At 40.8% G+C, this 25004-nt stretch overlaps 1 protein-coding gene across 1 annotated transcript; it reads left to right on the top strand.

Moving 5' to 3' along the window:
- Positions 1 to 1281: 1281 nt before the first annotated feature.
- Positions 1282 to 15935, top strand: arl8 (ADP-ribosylation factor-like 8). The gene is made up of 6 exons (XM_084048780.1): positions 1282 to 1724; positions 4193 to 4253; positions 4349 to 4496; positions 5394 to 5477; positions 10864 to 11015; positions 12178 to 15935. Exons 1-6 carry the CDS (start codon positions 1679 to 1681, stop codon positions 12224 to 12226), a joined length of 540 nt encoding a protein of 179 aa, XP_083904906.1. The 5' UTR covers positions 1282 to 1678; the 3' UTR covers positions 12227 to 15935.
- Positions 15936 to 25004: the final 9069 nt, after the last annotated feature.

The following is a 25004-nucleotide window of genomic DNA, read 5'->3' as shown; positions in this document are numbered from 1 at the left end:
TCGCTTATAATAAGCCGACATGGCAACACTATTCCGGGGTCTCCTAAGTAGGCGTGGTTTTAACGCCAGCTCTCGCTATGCTAGATCTCGCGAGCGTGCAAGGATTATGAAAACTATGGACAGACCATAGAGTTATAGGGACAGACAAGTAAAGCAGTTCTGTTAAATAAAAGCCTAGAAATCGAGGCTAGCAGTTCTGTGATTGAAGGGGCTAACGGTGCGAACCACTTCCGCATGACAGGCTATGACATCACCGACTAATCCTTGATGACATTAATGTAAATCCTTCCTCGGTTCCTCCAACTAACGGGCAGTGTTGCCATGTCTGCTTATTGTAAGCTTGTAAGGTAGTTACGGGTTGCGGTTCTTTTTGGGCTTGTTTCTGAAGTGTAGTTGCTTGCTTATTTGGGCTTGTTTCACATTTTTTTAAATTATTTAAACCAGTGGTTCTCAAACATTTTCATGTCAGGAGGACCCCCCAGATGAATATGTATTTATCTGCAGACCCCCATCTGAAAACATGTTAACATGCCAGGGAGTGGACCCCCATACAAGATTTGTGCTGTTAAAATGTTTCAAAAAATATTCCAGATTTGTCACATTTTCTTCAAGATTTCTTTGAAAATAGCAGATCTACGCGAGCTCAACTTGTAGATCTGGTATTTTCAAACAGCCGATGCAGCCTAAGTCATTCTCAATTAAAGTGGGGTCTGGGGACCCCCAGGGGTCCTTGAGGGAGTTCCAGGGGGGCCCCAGCTAAATGATTGATTAGGCACCAAATGGACCCTTATGGGTCTGTAACTCTGAGAGTTAAATTGACATAGATACAATATAAATTGCGGTCCAAGTGATAGAAATGCCATTAAATGGGGGTCTGTAGCCTAATGCATGTCGAACTGGGGGTCCTTGACATTAAAATGGTTGAGAATCACTGCTAGAGCTGTAAACAATCTTCTCTTATGGGGGTCCCTGGCATATCTTTTGAAATGGGGGTCCGCAGGCTAAAAAGTGTCAATTTGGGGGTCCTTGACATGAAAAAGTTTGAGAACCACTGGCCTAAGTCACTTCTTTTGAGCTTGTTTATTGTTTATTGCGAATTTGTACTTCCATGTACTGTTATGTACTGCCATGTACTGTTCTCATGTCTTACTAAATAAAGTACATCAATCAATCAATCAATTCATAGACCTGGTTGCTTATTTCTCTCACAAAATCTGGCAACACTTGCTAACGGGCTGTAGCCGTGTCAGTCGACTCGAGTCAACAACACAGTCAGTCGTGCTTTGCAGCTGCAGCAACTCTCTGCTGAATAGATAGATAACACAACCTGAACCAACCGGTGGTGGAGGAAGACCAGACACACACAAGAAAGGAATCTGCCACCCTTAAAACACTTTAAATCCACACGATAGTTGTCGTTTTGTTTTTAGATTAAATGGAGTCCTGTTGGAAAGGATAGATCCAGTCTCATGTTAGCCAGAGAAAGAAGCACATTATAACTACGGTGTGGATTGGTGCCCACAGCCCACACACACACATTACGCATAACAGTCCAGCCACTAAACCCGTTCTCCCACACACACACACACACACACACACACACACACACACACACACACACACACACACACACACACTCAGCTGGAACCACGCCGTTATATCATCATCGTCAACAACAATGGGCCTCATCTTCGCCAAGCTGTGGAGTTTCTTTTGTAATGAAGGTGGGTTAACGTTACGTTATGTATGTTAAACTGTTCTGTTCTGAACAGCTACTGGTCCGCCGAGCCGTTCAGCTGTTAAGCTAGCTGCTTAAAGCCTAGCGTTCAGCTAGCATGGCTTATTATCCTCCATCCAGCTAAACTGTGCTAATGTATCATCATCAGTGGTGTAAAGGAACTAAGTACATTTACTTGATTACTGTACTTAAGTACAATTTTGAGGTATTTTTTATTTACTGGATGTATCCAATCTTCTTTACTTGGATTTCTACTCCACTACATCTCAGAGGCAAATATTGTACTTTTACTCCTCTACAATTATTTGAAAACTTCAGTTACTAGTTACTTTGTAGATTTTGATTATTATTACAAAACATAAATTAACCACTTCAGCCCTACAAGCTCACACTGTGACGCATTGTGAGCTTGTAGATGATAGATCTGCTATTTTCAAAAGATTTTATATATTTGAAAACTTGGGGAAATGGGACATTCTGCATAATGCGTACTAATGCTTTTGGTACTTTACATGTTGATGCCAATGCTTTGGTACTTTTACTCAAATAACCTTTTAATTCCTGACTTTTACAATTTTTTGTATGTCAAATGTGATTTATCCCCCCCCCCCTTATAATAAATGTGAAAGTATAAGTAAGCTACCAAAAACAGTAACTAAATTAGTTAAAGTTGTTGTCGGTGTGTGAAAGGTCGACTTGCCACATAGTAGAACAGATGTGTTGTTCAACATGATTAGGTAGGTTTTGTGCACTATAAGAAACTTGTTGATAACATCAGAGCATTTTCATCAAGCATTAAACTGGCTACTAGAAAGATACTGTTTTTTTTTTTTTTTGCTTGAGTGAAAGTACCAATACCACAATCTAGAAATACTGTTACAAGTAAAAGGCCTGTGTTCAAAATGTAACTTGAGTAAAAGTTCAAAAGTATTGGCATCAAAATATACTTAAAGTATCTTAAAGTAAAAGTACTCCTTATGCACAATGTCCCATTTTCAATATGTATACAATTCTCTTGAAAATAGCAGATCGACAAGCTCACCGTCATTTTATTTATTTAACTAGAAAGTTTTCAAATAATTGTAGTGGAGTAAAAGTACAATATTTTCCTCTGAGATGTAGTGGAGTAGAAGTAAAAGTATTGAAAATTGGAAATACTCCAGTAAAGTAAAAATACCTCAGAATTGTACTTAACTACTGTACTTGAGTACACGTACTTCGTTACTTTCTGCCACTGTTTATTTGAGCTTTGACAAATAACTAAACGACCCCCCAATACAATGTATCTGTCAGATCACAGGTTAGTTGAATGTAAAGGTAGCTTCGCTTGCCATTCTCTTTGCTGATGCTCTGTGAAGAATGGGAGATGATCCTCAACATAATGATCTCTTTGGTCCAATTCTATTGACCTTTTGTTGCATTTCTATGTGTCCAGTTAGGATAATAGCCTTAGACTGCTAATCCTATTTTCCAATTCTGGATTATAGCGTTCCCACTGTCGGCTTTCACTCGCTTAAAGAGATCTGAACGAGGCTCCCGAGTGGAGTTGTTGAGATGTGCCGGAGTGGCATCTTACCTTGAGTCGTTGGTAGCCTGCTCAGTGGCCATACAGTCATAATGTATTGTTTTATTATCCAAAGCGTTTTACTGTAATGCAATTGCAAGGGTCCAAGGCTGGACAAGTAGTTTTTGTGTGAATTTTAACGTTTTTTCTTTTGGCAGCTTGGATGAGACTGTAACTAAATTCTCTGTTTATCTCTATGCATGGCCACCATAGGGTAGCTGCTGTCTCTCAGTGAGCAATAAACATGCAGTAATGCATCCTCCAACATCCTGCGTGTTGTGCCAAAACTGTCGGAATCATTGGCCCTCTGACCAGACTTCCTTCCTCTCCGTCTACCAGAGGCCTCAAAAGGTGGAAGAGTCAAAACACTCCAGTGGGATATTCTAGCACGGACGTGCCAGCGTTGATTCTGCCTTTGGTCTGTCATGTGTGCCTGTTTGGCAGGCAGGTGTTAAAGTGCCCCTTACAGTAGCATGGTTCTTAAACGGTGGTGTTAGTGGATTTATGAATGGGAGCAAGTTGCTGTGGTTCGAGTCGTGCTTGGAAGGAGGAGGTCGCGTTGCCTTTGAAAAGGCGATTTGTAGGAAGGAAGTTCAGTGTCCTTATGATTCTGAAAGGACCCACTGCGGTGAATGAAAGGAAAACGGAAATTGGCATGGCCTATACTTTTACCACATTCCCCTGGCAGGATGTTGTTGCTTTGGTCTTTTTTTAACAAAGTAAATGACAATGAGGTCATTCATATATCCCACACCTCTGGGTGTATATGGGTCGACTTTGGAAGAAGTCACTGGCTTACTAGTTGAGTTGAGTAAATACCCATCATCACGTCACTTCATGGCTCATGTTACAAATCCCATTGTTAATTTACTGTTTTCATATTTTTGCAGAGCACAAGGTGATAATTGTGGGACTGGACAATGCAGGAAAGACCACAATACTCTACCAGTTGTAAGTAGTTTACAGCGCTGACCGCTCTCTGTCTAAGCCTGTGTATTTGTCATTTGTTTGCAATGATGACCGTGCACACCTTTTCCCCTATCCAGTCTGATGAATGAGGTGGTCCATACCTCACCTACCATAGGAAGCAACGTGGAGGAAATAGTGGTGAAGAACACTCACTTCCTGATGTGGGATATCGGAGGGCAGGATTCTCTCAGGTCTTCTTGGAATACCTATTTCTCCAATACAGAGGTGAGTGAACCGATGGGAACCGTAACATATGCTCATCCACACATGCACAAACTGATCAACTCTGTATGGCCATGTGACTGAAGTTCATTTAAAGCTGAATTGATCAGCTGGATGGGGTTATCCCTATGCCAATAACAACACCACTGTTGCTATTGGCAGCGGCCTTGGATGGAGTCTCACATTTTTAGCGCTACAGCGATGCGAGGCTGTAACTATAGCTGGGCTCTTAATCCCTAATAGATGTTGTCGGTGAGGGAGACAAAAGTAGTGGCCAGCAGCAGCAGTTCCCCTCCCAGAGCATGGCAGCTGGCGTGTTTGTTCAGAGCACAGACAGCAGTTGGGGCGGCTCAAGTCAGAGGTCACTCATCCACAAAGGGGCCCATCAGAAAAGCAGAGCGAGGGTCAGAGTGTGCAGTGTATGGACAAAGTGAGAGGAGGAGGAAAAAAAAGAACACCCGCAGCTGGGCTGTGTTTGCAACCACAGGAATTCACTTATAGTTGTATACACTGCTCACACCATCTAGTCTATACAGTATATATTATACTGTATATATTTATATAACGCTATACTGTAACATGATGCAGAGACATACTACGCTGATGTCAACATCTGCCAGCAGCCACCTCCTTGCTGCGTTCTCACAGACAATAACCTCTCCTATTCACTGTCTCTCTCACACACCTCTCCAAAATTAGACGTCCTTGTTCTTTTGTCATTATGTTGTCAGTCTCTCCTATTCAAAAGGGAGCATTAGCATAGCAGTCACCAGCGTCAGGGGCAAGGCCATTGTGAAGTCTTCGGCCAAGAATTGCCCACCCACTGTGTTTCAGGGCTCTGCTGTAAATGGCCTGTTGAAAATGTTACTCACTGTGATTTTTGCCTCCTCCGTTCTACAGTTTGTCATACTGGTGGTGGACAGCACAGACAGAGAGAGGTTGGCCATTTCTAAAGAGGAGCTCTACAGGATGCTGGCTCATGAGGTAAACCATTCAGAGTTCATACACGGTCAAGGGCCAGCAGAAGAACATCTTGAAGTGAAAAATATGTGAATTCGTCTTTCCCCCCTCCTGCCTTAGAAGTATATCTCCGTGTAGTTTTCTACTTATTGATGAAGATTAGTTGAGATGAACCTATTATATTGTAAACTACTTGGCTTAGGGTGATCATATTTTCAAACCCCAAAACTGGGACCCTGATCATTCATGCACGTTCATATATCCATATATTCATGCACGCGCACATGTACGCACACCATAGGTGCTTTCATCAGGATGGAGAGCTATTATTAGACCTAGTGATTGCATCTTCAAGAGAACAGAACATGATAAACGTTGTCTATGGGATGGATGAGAGAGAGAGAGAGAGCGTCACATAACAATGCACGTAAGAGAGAGACAGGGAAATGGTCGCATCTAATCAACATCTAGTAGGTGAGAGTGTATTTGTGAGGAGCTTGGTTCCGTGTAGTGGACACACGCACACACACACAAATCACGGAAATGACTTATTGTTCAATAATTTAAAAGAACGTAACTTCACGTCCCATGAAACTATTGCGCAATTTGCGTTCGTACTTGTCTCATGCACTCTACTACACTCCCGTAGTAGAGGTAAATATCTAGATATCGATATGATAATTATTGTTCAGCCCCAGTGCACAATCTCTCCTGTGAGGTTACAGGGCGTCTGATGGATTGGTGTCACGTACGTGATAGGGCTGTCAGTTGTACTGTAAAATGCCATTCGAATTTCAAAGCCTTTTTATTTGTAATATTCGAATATTTTTGGGGTTTTATTTTTTAAAATGTTCGGTTTTCGGGCGGGTTCGGGTACTTTTTTCCCGTTTAAAAAAACGTTATTTCGGTTTTAGGGTTAGATTCGGGTTACACAGTACAACGAACATCGAGGTGGTTAATTATGCACGTTATGTCCACTAAACGGCGCCCCATCCAAAGCTACTTTTTCAACGCAACAACGCTGATGTCGCTTGCATGTAATAATGGTAGGCAGGCACAAAATGTATAACGTTGGATACGTTGTATTTTATTGAGTACAGCACAGATTGCTATCTAATGCACTTCACTTGCACTCAGTAGACTCAATATGAAACGAGGAAGGAACAGTCTTTAACAGCAGGACAAGTCCAGTTTCTCTCTCCTTTTTTTTTTAACAATGAATAGGCTATCAATCATGACATGAACACATTGTGTTCATGTACGTACGCTGAACAGTCCCAATAAGTCCAGCAATGAAAGTGAAATAAGCGAACATTGCGACATTGCAACTGTGTAAATCTTAATCTGTTAAATTATCTTGTCAACTTTGACCAAACAAAACCACTGTTCCAAACGAGTAAAATAATATGAAAATAATAAAGTGCTCAGCGTTCAGCAGCATCAAATAAAAACAAAATAAAACAACAACATTGGCGAGACTTAAAGGTTGTTAGCCAAGAACACAAGGCGATCCACGTTTTCTGGATCTAATGCAGAGCGTTTTTTATTTACGATTATCCCGGCGGTGGAGAAAACCCTCTCTGCTCTAACCGAAGTACCCGGGATGCACAAATAGCGCCGTGCCAGCTGGGCAAGGTGGGGGTACTTGGAACATGACACCCCCCACCACTCCAGTGGGTTGCCGTTGCTCGGTAGCGGGGTCTCTCTCTCGTACGACACCATCTCTTGTTGTAGTAGGTCTACGGTGGCACCTATAGGACCACATTGAAAATAAGTGTTTCGTTACACTTTACACTGGGTTTAAGTTATATTGTGCTTACTTTTATTTATTTTACCCAAAAAATGTACCAAAATAAAATAAAAACAAACCTGATGGATCTGGTGCTTGACTGTAAACATTCCCAAACAGATATCCCATGGCGCTAAGAGCTGTTTTATGTTTATGTTTATTGTTTATTCAGCTTTCAGCATGATCACAGAGGTTTAAAAAGACAGGTGCCATTAAAAACACTGAATTATTTTGCTGATTACAATACCAAACTTCAAATCTAAAAAAAGCAATTGCCTATCTAAAAATCTAATACCCTAAAACACAAATCTAAAATCCACTATCATTTAAAAGTCTGTTTTCTTGGCTGTCTTGCCCTGTCGCGATGTCCCTGCTGTAGCCATGGCTGCTCCTTCCTCGTCTTGCCCCGGGCCCTCAGCAATCACAATCACATCTCGCCCCTCTTCAACCGGCAGCAACTGCAGTTCACTTTTAATTTTCTCACGTACTTTATGTTTTTGTCCGTCGTCCAAATGAACCAGCCGAAGGAACCGCGGGTCGAGGTAGCTAGCGGCGTTAAGTAGCATGAAGGCAGATTTGTCCTCGCTGTATCTCTTCTTGAGGTCAGTTGAGATCTTTGTTTTCATTTCATTGACTGCTGCTGGGTCGTCGGTGGAAGCCTGGAGTTGCGACAAAAGCACAAACTTAAGGGGAAGAACGGCTGATGCTGTTGGGAATCGGTCGGTTGATAAACCCTCAGTGGCCACTTTGAAAGGCTTAAGCACTTCTCTGACCCTCTCCATAATCCTCCACTCATTGGTGCTCAACTCCAGATGACTGAGTTTTTTTTCCATGATTACCGCTGCAACGGGGGCTTGTTGCTCAGCTGCCCGACACACCATGTCGTAGGTGCTATTCCACCGAGTAGCGCAGTCGTTGACTAGCTTATTTTGTGTGACTTCAAGTGCCGTCTGCTTGGCCTCCAGGAGGTACATGTCTGCTGGAGACTTGTTGAAATGCAGTGCTGTGGCCTTTGGTCTGCCTTTTATGTAGCCTGCGACATTCTCAGCTGTGTGGCTTGTCTGGGCTTCCGCGGTTTTGAGAATGACATCTTTCATCTCCCATTTCTCATTTATAAAATGTGCAGTGAGTGTCACATAGCTTTCCGTTGCTAGTGACGTCCACCCATCTGTGGTCAGGGCAATCTTTTCTCCAGTAACCATTTCTCTGACTTTGTTTTTAGTGACATCATATAGCTTCACAACTCTGTCAGTGATTGTGGTGTTGCAGGGAATTATGTACCTTGGCTCAAGCTCCCGTATGAACTCTTGGAACCCAGCCCCCTGCGAGAGGTTAATCGGTCTCATATCTTTGCAGATAAATTGGGTCAATTTATTTGTAATCGCCTTCTGGCGAGCAGCAGGTAAACCTCGCGACGAGGAGGAGGGGGGCAGAAACGAGGTGATCCTAGCCTGTTTTAACTGTGGTTCATCCAGATCTGCCATCTCGGCAAACGTAGCAGGGTGCAACATTGCGACATGATTCCTCAGGTTGCTTGTAGTGGTGTGATACTTCATTTCGATCTTGCATACTCTACAGATTGCTATGTCTTTTCTTGTTATTTTTCCGTTTTTGGATGGAAATCCAAAAACTTTCCACACATCACTCCTTAAATGATCAGGAGTGGTGATCTCTGGTGCATCCACGACCTCGCCGCCTTCTGCCATGTTTACATCTACTGCACTCACTCACTGTCGCGCGGTGCTGACTCACAAACAGTATTGTTGATATCACGTGACCTGACGAGCACATTCTTTACATGCCTGCAGGCAAGAAGCGGCCTTGTTTCGCATCGTTAGATTCTTTAATAAAACACATTTTATTTAAAATTTTATAAAAAACAAAATGTATTTTAAAAAAAATAAATAAATGATAAAAGCTACATTCGAATATCAATTTTAACATTCGAATATTATAAAAAAAAATAACATTCGAATTATTTTCGAATAGTGAAATTCGTTCTGACAGCCCTAGTACGTGATGGAAAACAACTACATTATACCATTGTTGTGGTAGCCTATTGTAATGTGTAGTCTTGGCGCTGACCAATTCAGTCTAGGCGGTTCGCCTAGGCGAAACAGCTCTGGCAGAATGTTGTAATGTTATGTACATTAAATAAAGGGGGCAACTACCTCAGACTGTCACTCCCACACAGGATTGATTGATTGAATACTTAACACCATTGTCAACAGTACAGGTAGTACAGTCAAAGGTAATGCTAAAACAAACGATAGCACAAAAGGCCCCGGGGAGCTTGTTTCCATTGTGGTCCATTGTACTCAATTAATCAGAATGTAATGTATCATGCAATACAAATTCAATACAAAGCATATTGGAATAAAACTCAGTAGAATGATGAGGTATGTTTACAGAGAAAGGAAGGGTAGGGGCAGAGGATTCTACTATCAAGGTGTTGTAGGAGAAAAACTAAGTTCACTTGCATTTTAAAGACAGGAATTATTTTAGGTTAGTTTTGAGTTTGGGTAGGGATTCGAGAACCTTTATGTATTTTGGTAGGTCATTCCTCATGTTGGTGGCAGTAGCAGGATTTACTGAAACACCCACACAGATATACAGTATAGCTGTTTAATTCTGTCAAAATAGGCCTATAGTATAGAAAGTATAGCTAGTGTAGACTTTAAATCATAAATATACAACTATTTTAACATTTTAGTTGCCCCATAGTACACATGATTAGAAAGCTGAGGATCTCTCTTGTGAAATATAGTAATGGTTGTATTGGTTATCAAATAAATAACTACATAGAAGGTATTGTTTAATCATTGGCAGAAAACATTGGCAATGGGGGGAAACTTGTGGGCAACACCGGAGCGTGACCATTTGGAATTTGGAAAATCATGCTAATACTTATGTGGCTAGCCAATTGCGTCTGACAAGCACACACAAACGAGCCTGAGTGACAGTTTCTCATTCATTTTGGTGACGCACAACTCCCTCAATGTATGGGCTCCTTGGGATGATAAGCAGCTCGCAAAGAAAGAAAACAAATCCATAACAAAAGCAGCCTGTTGGGAATGTTTTAATGTTCGGATATCCAGCCAGTGGCCAACGCTTGTGGTACACCCTGACCCTACACCACTGGTTCCCAAACGTTTTAGTCGGAGACCCAAAATAGAAATTCGATGTCTCACCGTGACCCAAACTGGTGAAAATAAAGGCTCACAACGTGTCGCATCGTGAGACTTGTGACGCCTTGTGAGCTTGTAGATCTGCTATTTTCAATACTTTTATTTGTTAATGAAGTTCTTTAGAAAATATTTTGAAGTTGTTTTTAATTCATGAAAAGAATATATATTTTGGGGGAAATTTTTTAAAATCTTTTGAAATATTAACTGTAGGAAATTTAAAAAAAAATCAGGAATTTACTTGTGGCCCATAATAAATGGGTCCCGACCCACTATTTGAGAACCAGTGCCCTACACATGATCATATTATACCAGCGTCAGTGGTTCCCACTGTGCTGCAGTCACATTGTTCCCAGTCTGTGTTGAAACGGTGAATGTTTAACGTGCACAGTGCTGGTTTCATTGTTCTCCGTCTGATCCTTGTGTCTGGCCTCAGGACCTGCGGAAGGCAGCTGTGTTGATATTTGCCAACAAGCAGGATATGAAGGACTGTATGTCTGCAGCCGAGATCTCCAAATACCTCAGCCTCAGCTCCATCAAAGACCACCCCTGGCACATCCAGTCCTGCTGTGCACTGACAGGAGAGGGGTAAGACAAAGAGCGTCCATTTGCCACACACACTCCCAATAGAGTACCGTTTTTGTAATGTTTTTGTATTGCAATCCCCATAGGCAAATCTTAGATTGCGTCGTATACAAACTGTGTTAAACAAACCACCCCGGCGATTTTGTCGGGTATGTGACTCTGTGTCGTTTATGATATTTAGTTACATTTGATAACGTCTGTGTTTGGAAATGAGTCAGTTGACTCTTCATTCATGTCCATATGGGTGTAATCTCCAGGGTGATTTGTTTATTTCTGGAACACAGTTCTTATATGGCGACATCTAAGATTCCCTTATGGGGGAAAAAATGACACTGTGACCCAGGGGGATAGCGCCCTCTAGTGGCAGTGATGTCACAATAGAATAACTTATAACCTAATGGGTTAGGGTAAGTTTAGTTCATTCATAAAATGAAGAGACTTTATGAGCAATCTCAATGGTCTTAACATGCCAGACTACCAGTATGGCCATTTAAACACTTCAGGTCTTAGTTACAACAGCAACGTATCGACATCGTTTGGAGAGAGTCACAGTGACGTAGTAACAATGCAACATTAAACAATGCTGCATCCCAGATTTGACATTCCTGTCAAGGACCCCCAAATTAATCATGTATTTGGCTTGTGGACCCCCATCTGAAAATATGTTGTGCCAGGAGCCCCCATATGATAAGATTTGTGTTCAAATCAAGATTCAAGATTTTCAAGATTTTCAAGATTTCAAGGTTTCAAGGTTTCAAGATTTCTTAAATCGTTGATCTACAAGCTTGTAGATAGGCTATTTTCAAATAAACCGATGTATGTAGGGTTAAAGTCGTTAAACTAATTTTTATGCTACCATATATTTATTTACACATTTTGCTGTGACCCCATCAAGGACCACTGGGGGTCCCCGGACCCCACTTTGAGAACCATTGCTCTAAAACATATAAACATCAGCAATCAGTTTCGATGAGTTGCCCTCTGGCTAGACCAGGAGGACACAATGGCAGAACATTTTTGACCTTGACCTTGATGTGACAAGATCATTTGGGGGGAAGACGAGCATTACAATAAAATCTGTGAAGATAATTCTTGGTATGTTGATGTGTCAAAATCCTTTATGTTTAGACACTGCTCTGCATTTATGTATTTTTTCTTATTCCAGTTTATGTCAAGGTCTTGAGTGGATGACCTCCAGAGCTGGACTAAGATAGCCACACCACTTTGGCCTTCTGTGTGACTGACTGCCACCTGCCAGGTGGTATAACAGCTTTGTCATACTGGCTGTTTTTTCTTTTACACAATGACTTCAACAAAACTTCTACATTGACCTCTAAAAAGACTGCTGAGGAAGTGAGTGTTGCCACGTTGCGTGACCAGACCGTATCTGTTACAATGGAGCTGCTACTTCTCCCAAGGATTTGTTTGGAAAATGGAAACTTGACCAGAACTCACTCACATTCACCCTGGAACTAGCAGTCAGTTTTACTGCAGAGAATGGCGAGCCCACTCAGTGCTGGCTCTAGTCCAAACATCATGTCCAAGGCAGCGCTGCGATGGACACTCATTGTCACCACTACACGCATAGAAGAAAAGACTCCAGCACACCACCTTAATCACTTGCAAATAAAAATGTAATGGGAAGCACACAATGTCAGTGCAGAGACCTTCATCTGATTATCTTACAATGAGGGATTCCTGGCCAAAAAGTTGCGATACCCGTAAAAGTTTTATTTGCAAGTGCGCAAGATGGTGAGTGGGGAGTTTTTACTTCTACGTTGGTCGGCTATGTCGATCTGTAGGTGTGCAAGAGTTTTGCTCGTTTACCACTACATACATATCATGTCATGGACACTCATTGTCACCACTACATACAGTACATATCATGTCATGTTACTTTTTTTTTATCACAACAGAATTTGCTAACATGATCAGCAGGAAGGCTATGTCATCTATGGTGCAGCTATCTGTTGGACTTCCACTGCCTTCACAGAGTTTCGGTTATGTTCAGGATATATTAAATAGGACAAACAAAGGGATTATGACACACCACAGTGGTGTTATCAAAACAATTAGGATGAACACGGTGGAATTAAGTTCTCTGTTACATTGCACAGGCCTGTTTTAAAGTGGCATATTTTCATGGGTTTTTTTCTTTTCTTTTCCAACTTATCCGGTTCACAGTTCTCAAACCAGTTAGGTTTTTTTTTAGACATGGTGTCAGATAATAAGCTGCAGTGGTAATGGATACAATGCCGTACTTAAAGTGTTATGCGGTACAAATTTCCATTGTTATGAACTGTGAGCCTCTACATGCACATCAGGGCCCAGGCTGACAACATGTACATTTTCAGTACATAATCCTTGGAACAAAGTCAAATCCTCACAGCCATGTTACTTTGCCATGTGAGGTTTGCAAAGCATTCATAACTTTGGTTTAACCTTTTTAAATGCAAGTATAAAACGTAGTTTTTTTAAACAGTATTTTTTATTTTATACACTACATTGTGTCAATGCTTTATGATTTTTATTTAATTTTGTTTTATTTTGAGTGTTTGTTTTTGCTTCTGCATACTGTTGGGGGTAGGTTGATAATAACAGTTGGCATCTACAGTAGACCTACTGGTATTTTGTATTCAGAGGTGATTGCTTTTTGCCGATATGGTGCTCTACAAGCTTTTGTGGCTGATGTGGTTCATTTTAACGTGAACATTTTCTTTCCCATTTGCTATAGCCATTATTGCTTGTATTAACCAGTTTTCTTGAAATCCTTTTTGTATTATTTGAATTAAGGGATCACTATAACCTTTCTGTTGTTAACCAGATGCAGAGCTTCAAAACAGCCCCATAGTGCCCTGGAGCTGTTGAAGTCGGGCTTCTTCTGTATCAAATGTGCCACATAATTTCAGAGCTTAAGTATGAATGCAAAGTTGTTTCTCCTAACGATTTGGACTGGTGTTCTCAAAGCTTGAGTTGCTTTCAGATTATCTAGACTCAAAGGCCATCAGACAATAGTCTTGTTACTACAGTGCATTTAGAAGCCTCAGTCATGCTGGTCTGTATGTTGCCTGGAGAACTGCGGGTGTGATAAGTATCTGACGGTTTACCTTTTGGGATTTTACCCTCATTTCCCTCTTTGAGGATCAGGGTTTGTTACTCCATAACTTGCAAACAAAATCTATGCACGTGTCACTTTGAGACCTTGTAAAACATACCGGTACATTCTTAGTTCCATTATGGCCAAACTGGGTACAAGAAGAAGCAGCCGTGCATGAGTTTTATTGTGAACTGGATTCTGAATCAGAGTACTGACTATTATGTTGATATAAAAAATATTGTCCATCTTGGTCCTGGAGTATCTCTTGGTCACAGTAATGGTGAAAATGAATTTAGAATATACATATGACGGGTGACAAATTAAAGGGAATTGTTGGGTCACCACAGCCTGCCAGAACAGCTTCAGTTGCACCCTAGCATAGATTGGTACAATTCTGGAGCGATGGAACACCATTCTAAGAAGGTAGAATGTTCTGATGGTGGTGGTGGTGGGAAGTGCTATCAAACATGTAGTTACAAAATCCTGAGGTGTTCAAATTGGGTTGAGATGGGGTAACTGTGAAGGCCATAGCGTATGATTGACATCATTTTCATACTCGAAACGATTCAGTGACCCCTCGTTCCCTGCGGATAGCGCATTAGCATCCTATAAGAGACCACTCCCATCTGGATAGAAATGTTTCATCAAAGGATAAAGGTGATCACTCAGAATAACTTGACATTGATTTGCAGTTCCAGTGACACCTCCCCTCTAAGGTGCCAAGTGGACCTGAACCATACAGTACCTGGACTGTTCTTGCTGACGGTCTAATTTACATATCATCACACTAATGCATGAACATCACGGCCATTGAATGTGCTCTTTCGACCACAATTCTGCCATATTTGCTGATGTATTTCACATATCGTTGCTCTCGGTTAGAAAGCTTGTATCTCCATATTTTAAAAAAAAGTAATTTCAATGCTGATCTACAAAATATGTGAAAATGATTAAGAGTGTGTGGGGTTTATAACTATTGAACCAATGAAAAGTATTAACAAGAACTTGTGACTAAATAACTACATTGGATCCATTGGAACCCAGGTTATTTTTTCCATAATTGAAAAGTAACAGTTTTGGACATACACGGTTTCCACCCGGAAAATGACTATATTAACCACTTAAACCCTATATGGGTGACCGGAGTCCCTTAGGGCTCTATACTAGTATATTTTCTGTTATTGTGGGGAAAGCTTTTGCTGAAAATAGGCTAGCCGATCGAGCTTGTCGATCTGCTATTTTCTCTGAAATCCTTCCCCACAATAAGGATGCTGGGGTTTGAGTGGTTAATAATGCAGGCACTTTAGGCACTGTTCCTATTGAACCACTAGCCACAGCCAGTTGAGCAGTGTTTATGACTGAAGCTCTTGCCATCCGTGTCCCAATAATGAACCCTCTTTCACTTAGATCATCTTTTTTTTTGTTGGTCATCTTGATCCAAAATCAAGGTCAATTGGGCCTGCTCAGTATTTTTATACTTGCCACAGTCAGAGCATGATAGGATGTTAATTGCTTGATTGTGTAAAGCAGTGCACCTGAATGGAATCATCAGCATTTTATTATGTTTCTACGCTCATTTATTCAGGTTTTTCCTTTGATTTACCATCTGTCTGTACTTGTTCAATGTTGTTGGGTAATAAGGTAACTGCAGTAACACATGCAGGCAAATGCGGGGGAAATACACAGATGTTATCTCAATAGCATTAAGATATGTATGGGTATTGGTTTACCTTGATGTCACAAAGCAAGGAAACTGGTCATGTATGGTCTTTGTCATGCTTTTTCTGTCTTTGTTTTTTTTAATTAAAAAAATGTATTTTGAAACTTAAGCCTGCAATGTTTTTCATATGATTTCAAATTGAAATTGGAATACAGGTACATTCCAAAGAATTTGAGTATTGCGGAAAAGTTTTTTTTTTCCTGTAATATAATTAAATAAATATAAATAAAAATGTAAAGTAAACTTTCATATATCTAGATTCATTGCACAATTAAACTACGGAATCATTTTGGAGGTGCACGATGCCGGTGGTCACCTGGTCACCTGATGACGTAAAGTTATTTCCGCTCTGGCCGGTTTACCAACATTGAGACTGGATTCGCAGGTGATTGTTTTATGCAATCAATGCACGCATACTGGTTCTTATCAGTGTGACGTCGTCTGTTAAGGGGTCTATTGATCCCAGGCTAGTTGTTTGTGATCCATTTTCAACATGTTTTTTTTTTTTTTGCAACAAAATAAGTGTTTTCATTCCCTGGTGGAGAATAATCGTATAAACCAGTGGTTCTCAACCGGTGGTCCTTGAGGGGGTTCCATGTGGTCCCAAGCTGAATGATGACTTTGATTGCACACGTTACAAGGAAGTATACAACAAAGGTAAAACAAAATAATGATAACTTTTATATTATGCTGGTTTGCTTTAGCTTTTATAATTAGATTTTAGACCTATTGCAAGACAGCAAATATTGACATAAAATTACCAGGCGAACACCCACGTTGTCACAGCACCCAGCTGGACTCTGTTTTGACATGAATGGAATGCAAATCATTATCATCAACAGTGAACACACACGCAGTGGTGGAACAACAGTTAAGTACAAGTATTAATTCCACAATATAGAAATACTCTGTTACAAGTAAAAGTCTAGCTCCATTAAGAACCTCTCACTCCGCTATACAGCTCCGAGATGAGGTTCTATGTGGTTCTCATCCGGGATCGGTCGAACGTCCGCCAAGCTCCGCTGTTTACCCTTTTGTATACATCGTATCCCAAAACTAATGGTAGATTCCAAACCTCACGGATGTTTAAGGTTTGGACCGGAGCATAATATTTTAGGTCTGGAGCGAAACTACCCGTTTAAATCGCTTATTTAGTCCGCCGGTGGCCATGTTTCCCATTGTAGCCAAACCAGGAGCAGTACTGGCAGCGGACGGAGGGGGGTTTTCCGGGTTGAATGGGAAACATGGCCACAGGCTGACTAAATAAGCGATTTAAACGGGTAGTTTCGCTCCAGACCTAAAATATTATGCTCCGGTCCAAACCTTAAACATCCGTGAGGTTTGGAATCTACCATTAGTTTTGGGATACGATGTATACAAAAGGGTAAACAGCGGAGCCTTGGCGGACGTTCGACCGATCCCGGATGAGAACCACATAGAGCCTCATCTCGGAGCTGTATAGCGGAGTGAGAGGTTCTTTATGGAGCTAGTAAAAGTCCTGTAATGAAAATGTAATTGAGTATAAGTACAAAAGTAATGGAAAACAATTACTTAAAGTACCGAAAATAGTATGCAGATTGTCCCATCAAACAATTGTCCCATCAAACAATGTAACCATTGACTAAAGCTTTCAATTAAGTGTAGTGGAGTGTACAATATTTGCCTATGAGGGGAGTATACGTAAAAGTACTGAAAATTGGAAATACTCCACTAAAGTAAAAATGCCTCGAAACTATACTCAAGTACAGTACTTGAGTTACTCAAGTACTGTACTTGACTGTACTTGAGTATCCAGTCCAACTCAAGTTGAGTATATGTACTTATTTACTTTCCACCACTGATAACACACACGTGTACTGTTTACACTAGCTCAGTGGTTCTCAAACTGTTTAATGTAAACTACCCCCATAACTCTGACAGTGCACACAAGTGAACCAAATGGAAGTGAAATGTATGTAATATCACAGCCATTCTATGGCTGAGGCTGGCACTGGCGGTGCCTTTTGGTTATGGTGACACATTGTCTATGTTTAATATCATATAGACAATATGGTTACACATTGTATATTTTATATCATATAGACAATATGGTGACACATGCATGTGTGTATATATAGACAACATGCTTTTTTTTAGTTGAACACTGTGGTGCTGTAGGCTACCTGTTGTATTGTGTCTATGGGGTAAAGCAATGTGTGTTGCACTGTTTTTTAAATGTTTTAATAATGTGTATATTGGGTTTAAGAGGAAATTCAGTCGTTTCAGTGGTCAAACATAGCTAAGATGAATATTGGGAATTTGGGATTGTATCTTCAAACAATCTGTTGTGCAGAACTTTGTACTATCCACTAGATGGAGATATAACTCTTTCAGTTCATCAGATGGGCTCTATTTCATGGGCTATGGAAAAAGGCTTCCATGTCCTTAACAATCACCAGATGCCAAATATTGATCTTGACTGTTAAATGAATTTTCCCCGATGAGACATTCATAGGCCTTGATAAGTCTGTGTACTCCATTTATTGTGCACTCTTATCTAATACAATCTCTGCTATGTTAATCCCATATTAATGAAGTTCATGTGGCTTTGTAGAAGCTTTAAGCCAATTTGTGATTCATTAACCATATGAAGGCTCAGAGAGGAATGGTTAGGTCTAAGGAATTCCTAAAATCAACGGACAATACTGTGTTATTTCAATGGTTTTAATTCCATTCAAAATTGTAAAGCACGATTAACTTCTGGGTGTGCTTTTCTGTAGCGGGCAAAAATGGCTTTCTTTTGGCTCATTGTCCATCTCGATGGGTGCCATTAATCTTGTTTCAGTGCCATTTTCCCTTACTGCTGCAGTGTCCAAAATGTGTTGAAAGTGAAAAATTGTTTGTCAGAGTGAAGATGAAAGAGGTCTAATAATACACAAACAACAGTGCAGCAGAGACCAATGATAGGTTACGTACCAGCACTTCATGCATTTACACTATATGGTCAGTCATTGCCCTCATGGACTGATTCAGAGCAGTTACATAGGAGATTTATCACACCGCTGAGCCTCTGTGTTTTGGATTAAACACAGAAAGTCTGTAAAGCATCCAAACGATCGATACTAACGGACTCCCGGTTAAAACTCACTACAAATGACATTGACCCGATATACACTGAAGAGGCTGCATTACAAGTTGCAAGACCAGATAACCTTGGAACACCCCTAGGCGACAGCCTAGCCCCCGACTGGAAAAGGCTATATTTATATCAGTTGTGCTATATGCCTGCTGGCATGTGCCAATATATACACAATACTAAATTCAAAACAACAACAAAAGTGCTCAACATAATTTCTGCCAATCTGGGTGGTTATAGGGGTGGAACAGAGGATAATTAAATGTGTGTTCATTTCTTAATGTGCTGTTTTATTGTAGCAAATGTTTTTGGCTACGATAGTGAAAGATACCACCATGGGGCCCAATCCATCAGTCTCAGGGGGTGACACTAACTGTTGCCCGACTACCCGTGAAGTAAATAAAACGTTCAGGCAAGTGGAGTTTGTTTCAGGTTGCCCGATGGGCAAGTGCATTCCGTCTTCATTAAATATTGTACGCTATTTATGAAGAACAATGCTACCCTTTTTACAACTAGCAGTTGTACTTTTTCTGTGACTGTCGCCACTCTGCAGTTATCGATTCGATTTAACATAATTTATTTCTACAAGCACACAATTGACCTATCATTTTATAATGGAAAATGTACTTTTCGGGCAAGTGGGCATGACCTTTGGGCAAGTAGAACATGACCTGTACTTGCCTGACGGGCAAGTGCCTCTGAGACCTTAATGTCAACCCTGAGGAAATGTGGAAAAAGCTGATAAAGAAAACTTAGGAATCCATGCAATGATATACTTCAGAAATACTGGACCTTTTTAATTTTAGTCTCACTCATTTGATCAGGTCTGGCCAATTTTACAAGCAGAAAATGTAATTATTTCCCTTTTTACATCCCCGCAATCTAAATGTTATCCCATATTCAGTAAAACTTGTTATACCTTCATTGGACATTTATCTAACGACCAGTTCCCCCAGGGAATTCATAATATTACTGGATGGAAAATAGTCGACATAGGCAGTGGATAGTCATTCACACACCCACCCACTCCCTTTTAAAGAGGAAGAGTGGTCATTACTTGTCCCCTCTGTAGTTTATTTTCTTTAATTGAGATGATAGAAAAGCTGAGAGGGAAGGCATAGGAGGAGCAATTTGTTCCTGTTTTGAAAATTGCTTTGAAAATGCCTAAATAATATGTCAAAGCCATCAGGAAAACCAGAGATAGAGAGGCTTTTAAAAATGTCCCAAAAACTTGCCTCTATACTTTTGTCTCCTTTCTTCATCATATTATTTCCTCTTTCTAAAATGAAGGATATTGACAAAGGTCTAAAACAAAATTGTCAAACTTCATGCAGCTCCTTGAAGCATATTACCTACTGTATGCACATCTTAAAAAACAAAATTGTGCACCCTCAGAACTCCAATAACATCATGTTTTGCACATTGAATGTAAAAAGGAAAGTTTAGTATTCTTGCAATGAGTTGTCTGACTCAATCTGTTCTTCTACTTCCTTCAGTCACTATAGTCTGGAACCACTTTACTGCAGTTCTAGGGGGTCTGAAAGTACTCTTCTCTTTAAAACATTCTTCTGTTTTATACATAAATATTCTTTCCAGTTTTTCCTATTTAAATGCCCAAATACATATGTTTGCATTGATATAATTGCATTTAATGAGGTATTATAAAAGTCTCGCAGTCCCAATAGTCAGGGGATATTAGCAGAATATTTTCCAATCTTGGAATAAATTCCTTACCAAAAAAAATCTTCACCAATGTGTTTGTAAAGGTGTCTAGTAACACATCTCACAAAGACTGAAATGCAGTATCCCTAGGAGAATTTTTGACAGCTCCTTAAAGTTGGGGTACCCACCATAAACTTGGTTTTAAAAAAATCAAAAATCAAATCCAAATTTAATTCTGTTTTAAGTAGCATGTGAGGGGTCAAACTAGGGTGTTTTTATGATTCTGAATCCATTGCAATCATTTGTTTTGCACCAAAACCACTCCTTGGGCTAAAAACGGCCATAGCCATGTATACTTTTTGTGTAAAAAGCCCATTGAGATTGGGCCGTTTTTAACCCAAGGAGTGGTTTTGGTGCAAAACAAATGATTGCAATGGATTCAGAATCATAAAAACACCCTAGTTTGACACCTCACATGCTACTTAAAACAGAATTAAAATTTGATTTTTTGGGGGGATTTTCTTTTAACCAAGGTTATGGTGGGTAGCCCAACTTTAAGGAGCTGTCAAAAATTCTCTTGGGGATACTGCATTTCAGTCTTTGTGAGATGTGTTACTAGACACCTTTACAAACACATTGGTGAAGATTTTTTTTGGTAAGGAATTTATTCCAAGACTTTTTTAATATCCCCTGACTACAAGGGAAGCTTCACTCCTCCATCTTAACTGGAACATATTGTTTGTCCAAGCGTACACATACAGCACTTCTTCACTTATATTCCTTTTATGTATTTCCATATATCCATTTAGCCTACCTACATAATCATCTTCATCTGAATAACTCATCACAGGTTCCCTGCACTGATGAGGAGATTAACTAGACCATGAATCATTTGCTTCAGTTGTTTCTTGGTAAAGCCACTCACCTTTTTCTTTATTATCTGAGCAGCAGAAAGCAAGCTCAGATAACAGTCTCTGTCCAGAAGGAAATGCTTGTGGCATCCATGTGGCTTAGAGATAACTTCACCACCACTGCAAACAACATCCACAGTTGTCAAACGTTTGTGGGTGAGAAGCCGGTGAAGGATCATGGTCTCGTCACGGCACTAGTGACTCCTGTGCTGTTTGGTCAGGGCGCCTTCAGCGGAGAGGGCATGTGAGGGAGGTGACATTGTGAACCTCTGTTCGCGGCACACTCCCCCGGTGAAACTCATTTTCAGGTGAAATGTAGTCTCTCAAGCCAGACTATAGACTCTGTTCATTACTGTAGTTCTCCTTCATCAAAATCGTATTATCTTGAGATCTGGTACCATGACTTGACGCATTGGGTTCTAACAGTTCTGTCAAATACAGGGGCAGTTTGCCAAGTACATATGGGCAGTTTGCCAAGTAAAGTTTGCCATGTGTATTGTTATATCAATAAGAGAAGACACAGAAGGACATAGTGGAGGTTGACACTACCGCAGAACACATGGGGAATTGACGAGTAAATTGGGGAGAAGGAAATGCCTCCCTGTTGGTAGACAGTCTTATGATGTCATAGAGAGGTTGTCTTCTGATGTCATAGAGAGGTTGTCTTCTGATGTCAGAGAGGTTGTCTTCTGATGTCATAACCTTCATAGAGAGGTTCTTGGCAGGCTGTGAAGACGGGTTATACCAGTCAAGAGGCAAATTGTGAGATAATAATGAATGATTGGAGAAGGATCATGAAAATTTGCCACCAATGACCTTTCAAATGGGCCATATTAGAACGCATGCTCGTCAGAGTGGAAATCAAAAGAATGCTCTCTGTTAACTACAAAAAGGTGACACAGGAAACAAATCCTGCACTGTGACTGAAAGCTGACACAAAAAACAGCTGTGTCATCCTCTGGAGTCATCCATTTTCAGATCCTCCTGTGCTGCCTTTTTGCTCTGGTAATGTTTTTTGGTGTGTCATTCACTAATACTATAGACCAGTGGTACTGGTTCCCAATCTCATTTGCTCGAGACCCAAAAGAGAAGTCTCCTTGGGACCGAAACGAGTGAAAATAGCAGATCTATAAGCTCACAGCGTGTCGCATCGCGACGGGTTGTGAGCTTGTAGATTAGCTATTTTCACGATTCCATAAAAGTTTTGTATTTATTTATAGAATTTCTTAGATATTTTTTTAAAATTTCTGAAATTCTCTGGAAACATTTTTGAACTGTCAATTTAATTTCTGAATTAATCTGAATCTGATGTTAGATTGTCTTCTTACTTTTTGAAAATATTTTGAAATAATAATTTAATTTTTTTAAATAAAAGAAAAGGGGAAAAAATATATATTTACTTGTGTGACCATAAAAATTGGCCCGTGACCCACAAATGGCTCCCGACCCAGTGTTTTGGAAACAGTGCTATAGACCATCTACCCTTTGTTTTTGTTTTCTCTCTCTCTCTCTTCATGAGCGTGTCATGACTTTCAGTGATACTGTACATATTGCAGCCTGACGTGCTTGTGTTTGGTAGCTTATTGACCAGTAAAAGTTTGTTTGGATCGCAAAGTTGTTTGTTTTATATTGGCAGGATCTGTCCGAAGGAAGGGGTTTTCTGAATAGAGACCAAAGACAGCTCTCAAACTGAAAATGTGCGTGTGATAAACACCATCTGTTCAACAGATTAGGAAAATCCATTCTTCTGGTATCCATATGGAATAATCTTTTGTCATCTTCCTCCTTATTGGTTCACGTTGTGTCTTGAGCTTCTTATCCTGGAAGAAGCTCAAATGGACACATCATACTATTGCAAGTTTTGACAACTTATAACAAAAGGCTTACAAAAGAGACTCATTCTCATGACCTTGATGCAACCTGCCGCCAAATGTTTTAGAGCTATAAAAAAAATATACCAGGGCCCTGTTTCACGAAAGCGGAATTCAATTATCCTGGTTTAAAAGGCAAATCCAGGTTTGACAAGCCTGCGCTGTTCAGCCTCGTTTATTCAGTTCCACGAACGCCAAGCCGGGCTGAGAAGGAGCAGCTTTGTCGAGCCAGGATCGTTAAACCAGGCTGAATGTGCGTTCATGTATTCCTATAAAAGACCATGAAAGTCGATAGCAGAATCCTTGAACTTGACCAATCATGGAGCCCAAAATCAGAGCGGCGTTCTTCTCTGTGGCACTGCGTTCTTCTCTGTGGCACTGAAGCAGCTCATGGAATCATACAAGGAAGTAAAATGTATAATAAGCAAGAAAGGAAACACGTCCGCAATAAATATAGATCCAGAGGGAAAGCGTGGCAAAGTATTCCATAAATATATAATTTAGTTAGGCTTAAACATGAGGAGTTTAAGTGATTATTGGAATTATAATTATAAACACACATTTTCTAATTTCTAAAATCGAAGATCTACAAGTGAAAATCTTGCCTTTAGGCGGCCGGGGGTCCCCGGTCAACGGGGGTCCACGGGGGTCCATGGGGGGCCGGGGGTCCACGGGGGTCCCCGTGTTGACGGGGACCCCCGTGGACCCCCGGCTACCACAGGGACCCCTGTGGACCCCCGGCCGCCACGGGGACCCCCAATGACCCCTGTGGACCCCCGGCCGCCACGGGGACCCCCAATGACCCTTGTGGACCCCCGGCCGCCACAGGGACCCCCGTGGACCCCTCGGCCGCCATAAGACAATTTTTTTTCGGGCTTGTAGATCTTCGAGTTTGCATAAGAATTGAATAAGTGTGGAAAAACTCATTGGCTTGTGATCACATTGACTGCTTAATGAACAGTAAAGGCAATATAATTAGTTAAACCTGGCAGTTAGCCTGGTCCGGACCAGGCTAACTTCACAGCTAAATTGCCATGGTAAATAAGGTAGGATTGCTTCAATTTTCTTTCGTGAAACCCAGTCATGGATAAACATATCCAGGTTTATTGGCTAAGTTAATCTGCCGAGATAACTCAGCTTTCGTGAAACCGATTCATGGCTGATCCTGGAAAATTTAAGCCAGGATAGCCGATTAAATCCGGTTTATCCCTAATCCAGGTTTTGTGAAACGGGCCCCAGGTTGGTGGTTACATAGGTCTGACTTGGGCGTCGTATCCGGACGTTGTGTGGACGGACGTCTGGTTAAAGTTTTAGGGGTGCTTCACAGTAAACAAGCACGAGGATTTGAACCCACAGCCTTCTGTCTGTTTCTATAGTATAGCAGTATATTGTACTGTGTGTGTGTGTGTGTGTGTGTGTGTGTGTGTGTGTGTGTGTGTGTGTGTGTGTGTGTGTGTGTGTGTGTGTGTGTGTGTGTGTGTGTGTGTGTGTGTGTGTGTGTGTGTGTGGGGGGGGGGGGGGGGGGGGGGGTCAATAACACTGTGTGTAAATAAAACAAGTTTTGTAATTTTTCTCCTAAAGAAACTTTCCTTATCACTTTGAAAAACCTTTTCGGC

This window comes from Gymnoscopelus microlampas (genome assembly GCF_963454915.1).
Source record: "Gymnoscopelus microlampas genome assembly, chromosome: 22".
In the NCBI taxonomy this organism is placed as follows: Eukaryota; Metazoa; Chordata; class Actinopteri; order Myctophiformes; family Myctophidae; genus Gymnoscopelus; species Gymnoscopelus microlampas.
The sequence above is the reverse complement of the archived record's forward strand: the minus strand, read 5'-3'. Positions and strand labels throughout refer to the sequence as shown.

What these genes read in the sequence shown, in the direction of transcription:
- arl8 (XM_084048780.1), top strand. Translation starts at nt 1,679, where the DNA reads ATGGGCCTCATCTTCGCCAAGCTGTGGAGTTTCTTTTGTAATGAAG. An exon ending in ACCACAATACTCTACCAGTT is followed by an intron (nt 4,254 to 4,348) that starts GTAAGTAGTTTA and finishes TCCCCTATCCAG; the next exon opens with TCTGATGAATGAGGTGGTCC. An exon ending in TGTGCACTGACAGGAGAGGG is followed by an intron (nt 11,016 to 12,177) that starts GTAAGACAAAGA and finishes TTCTTATTCCAG; the next exon opens with TTTATGTCAAGGTCTTGAGT.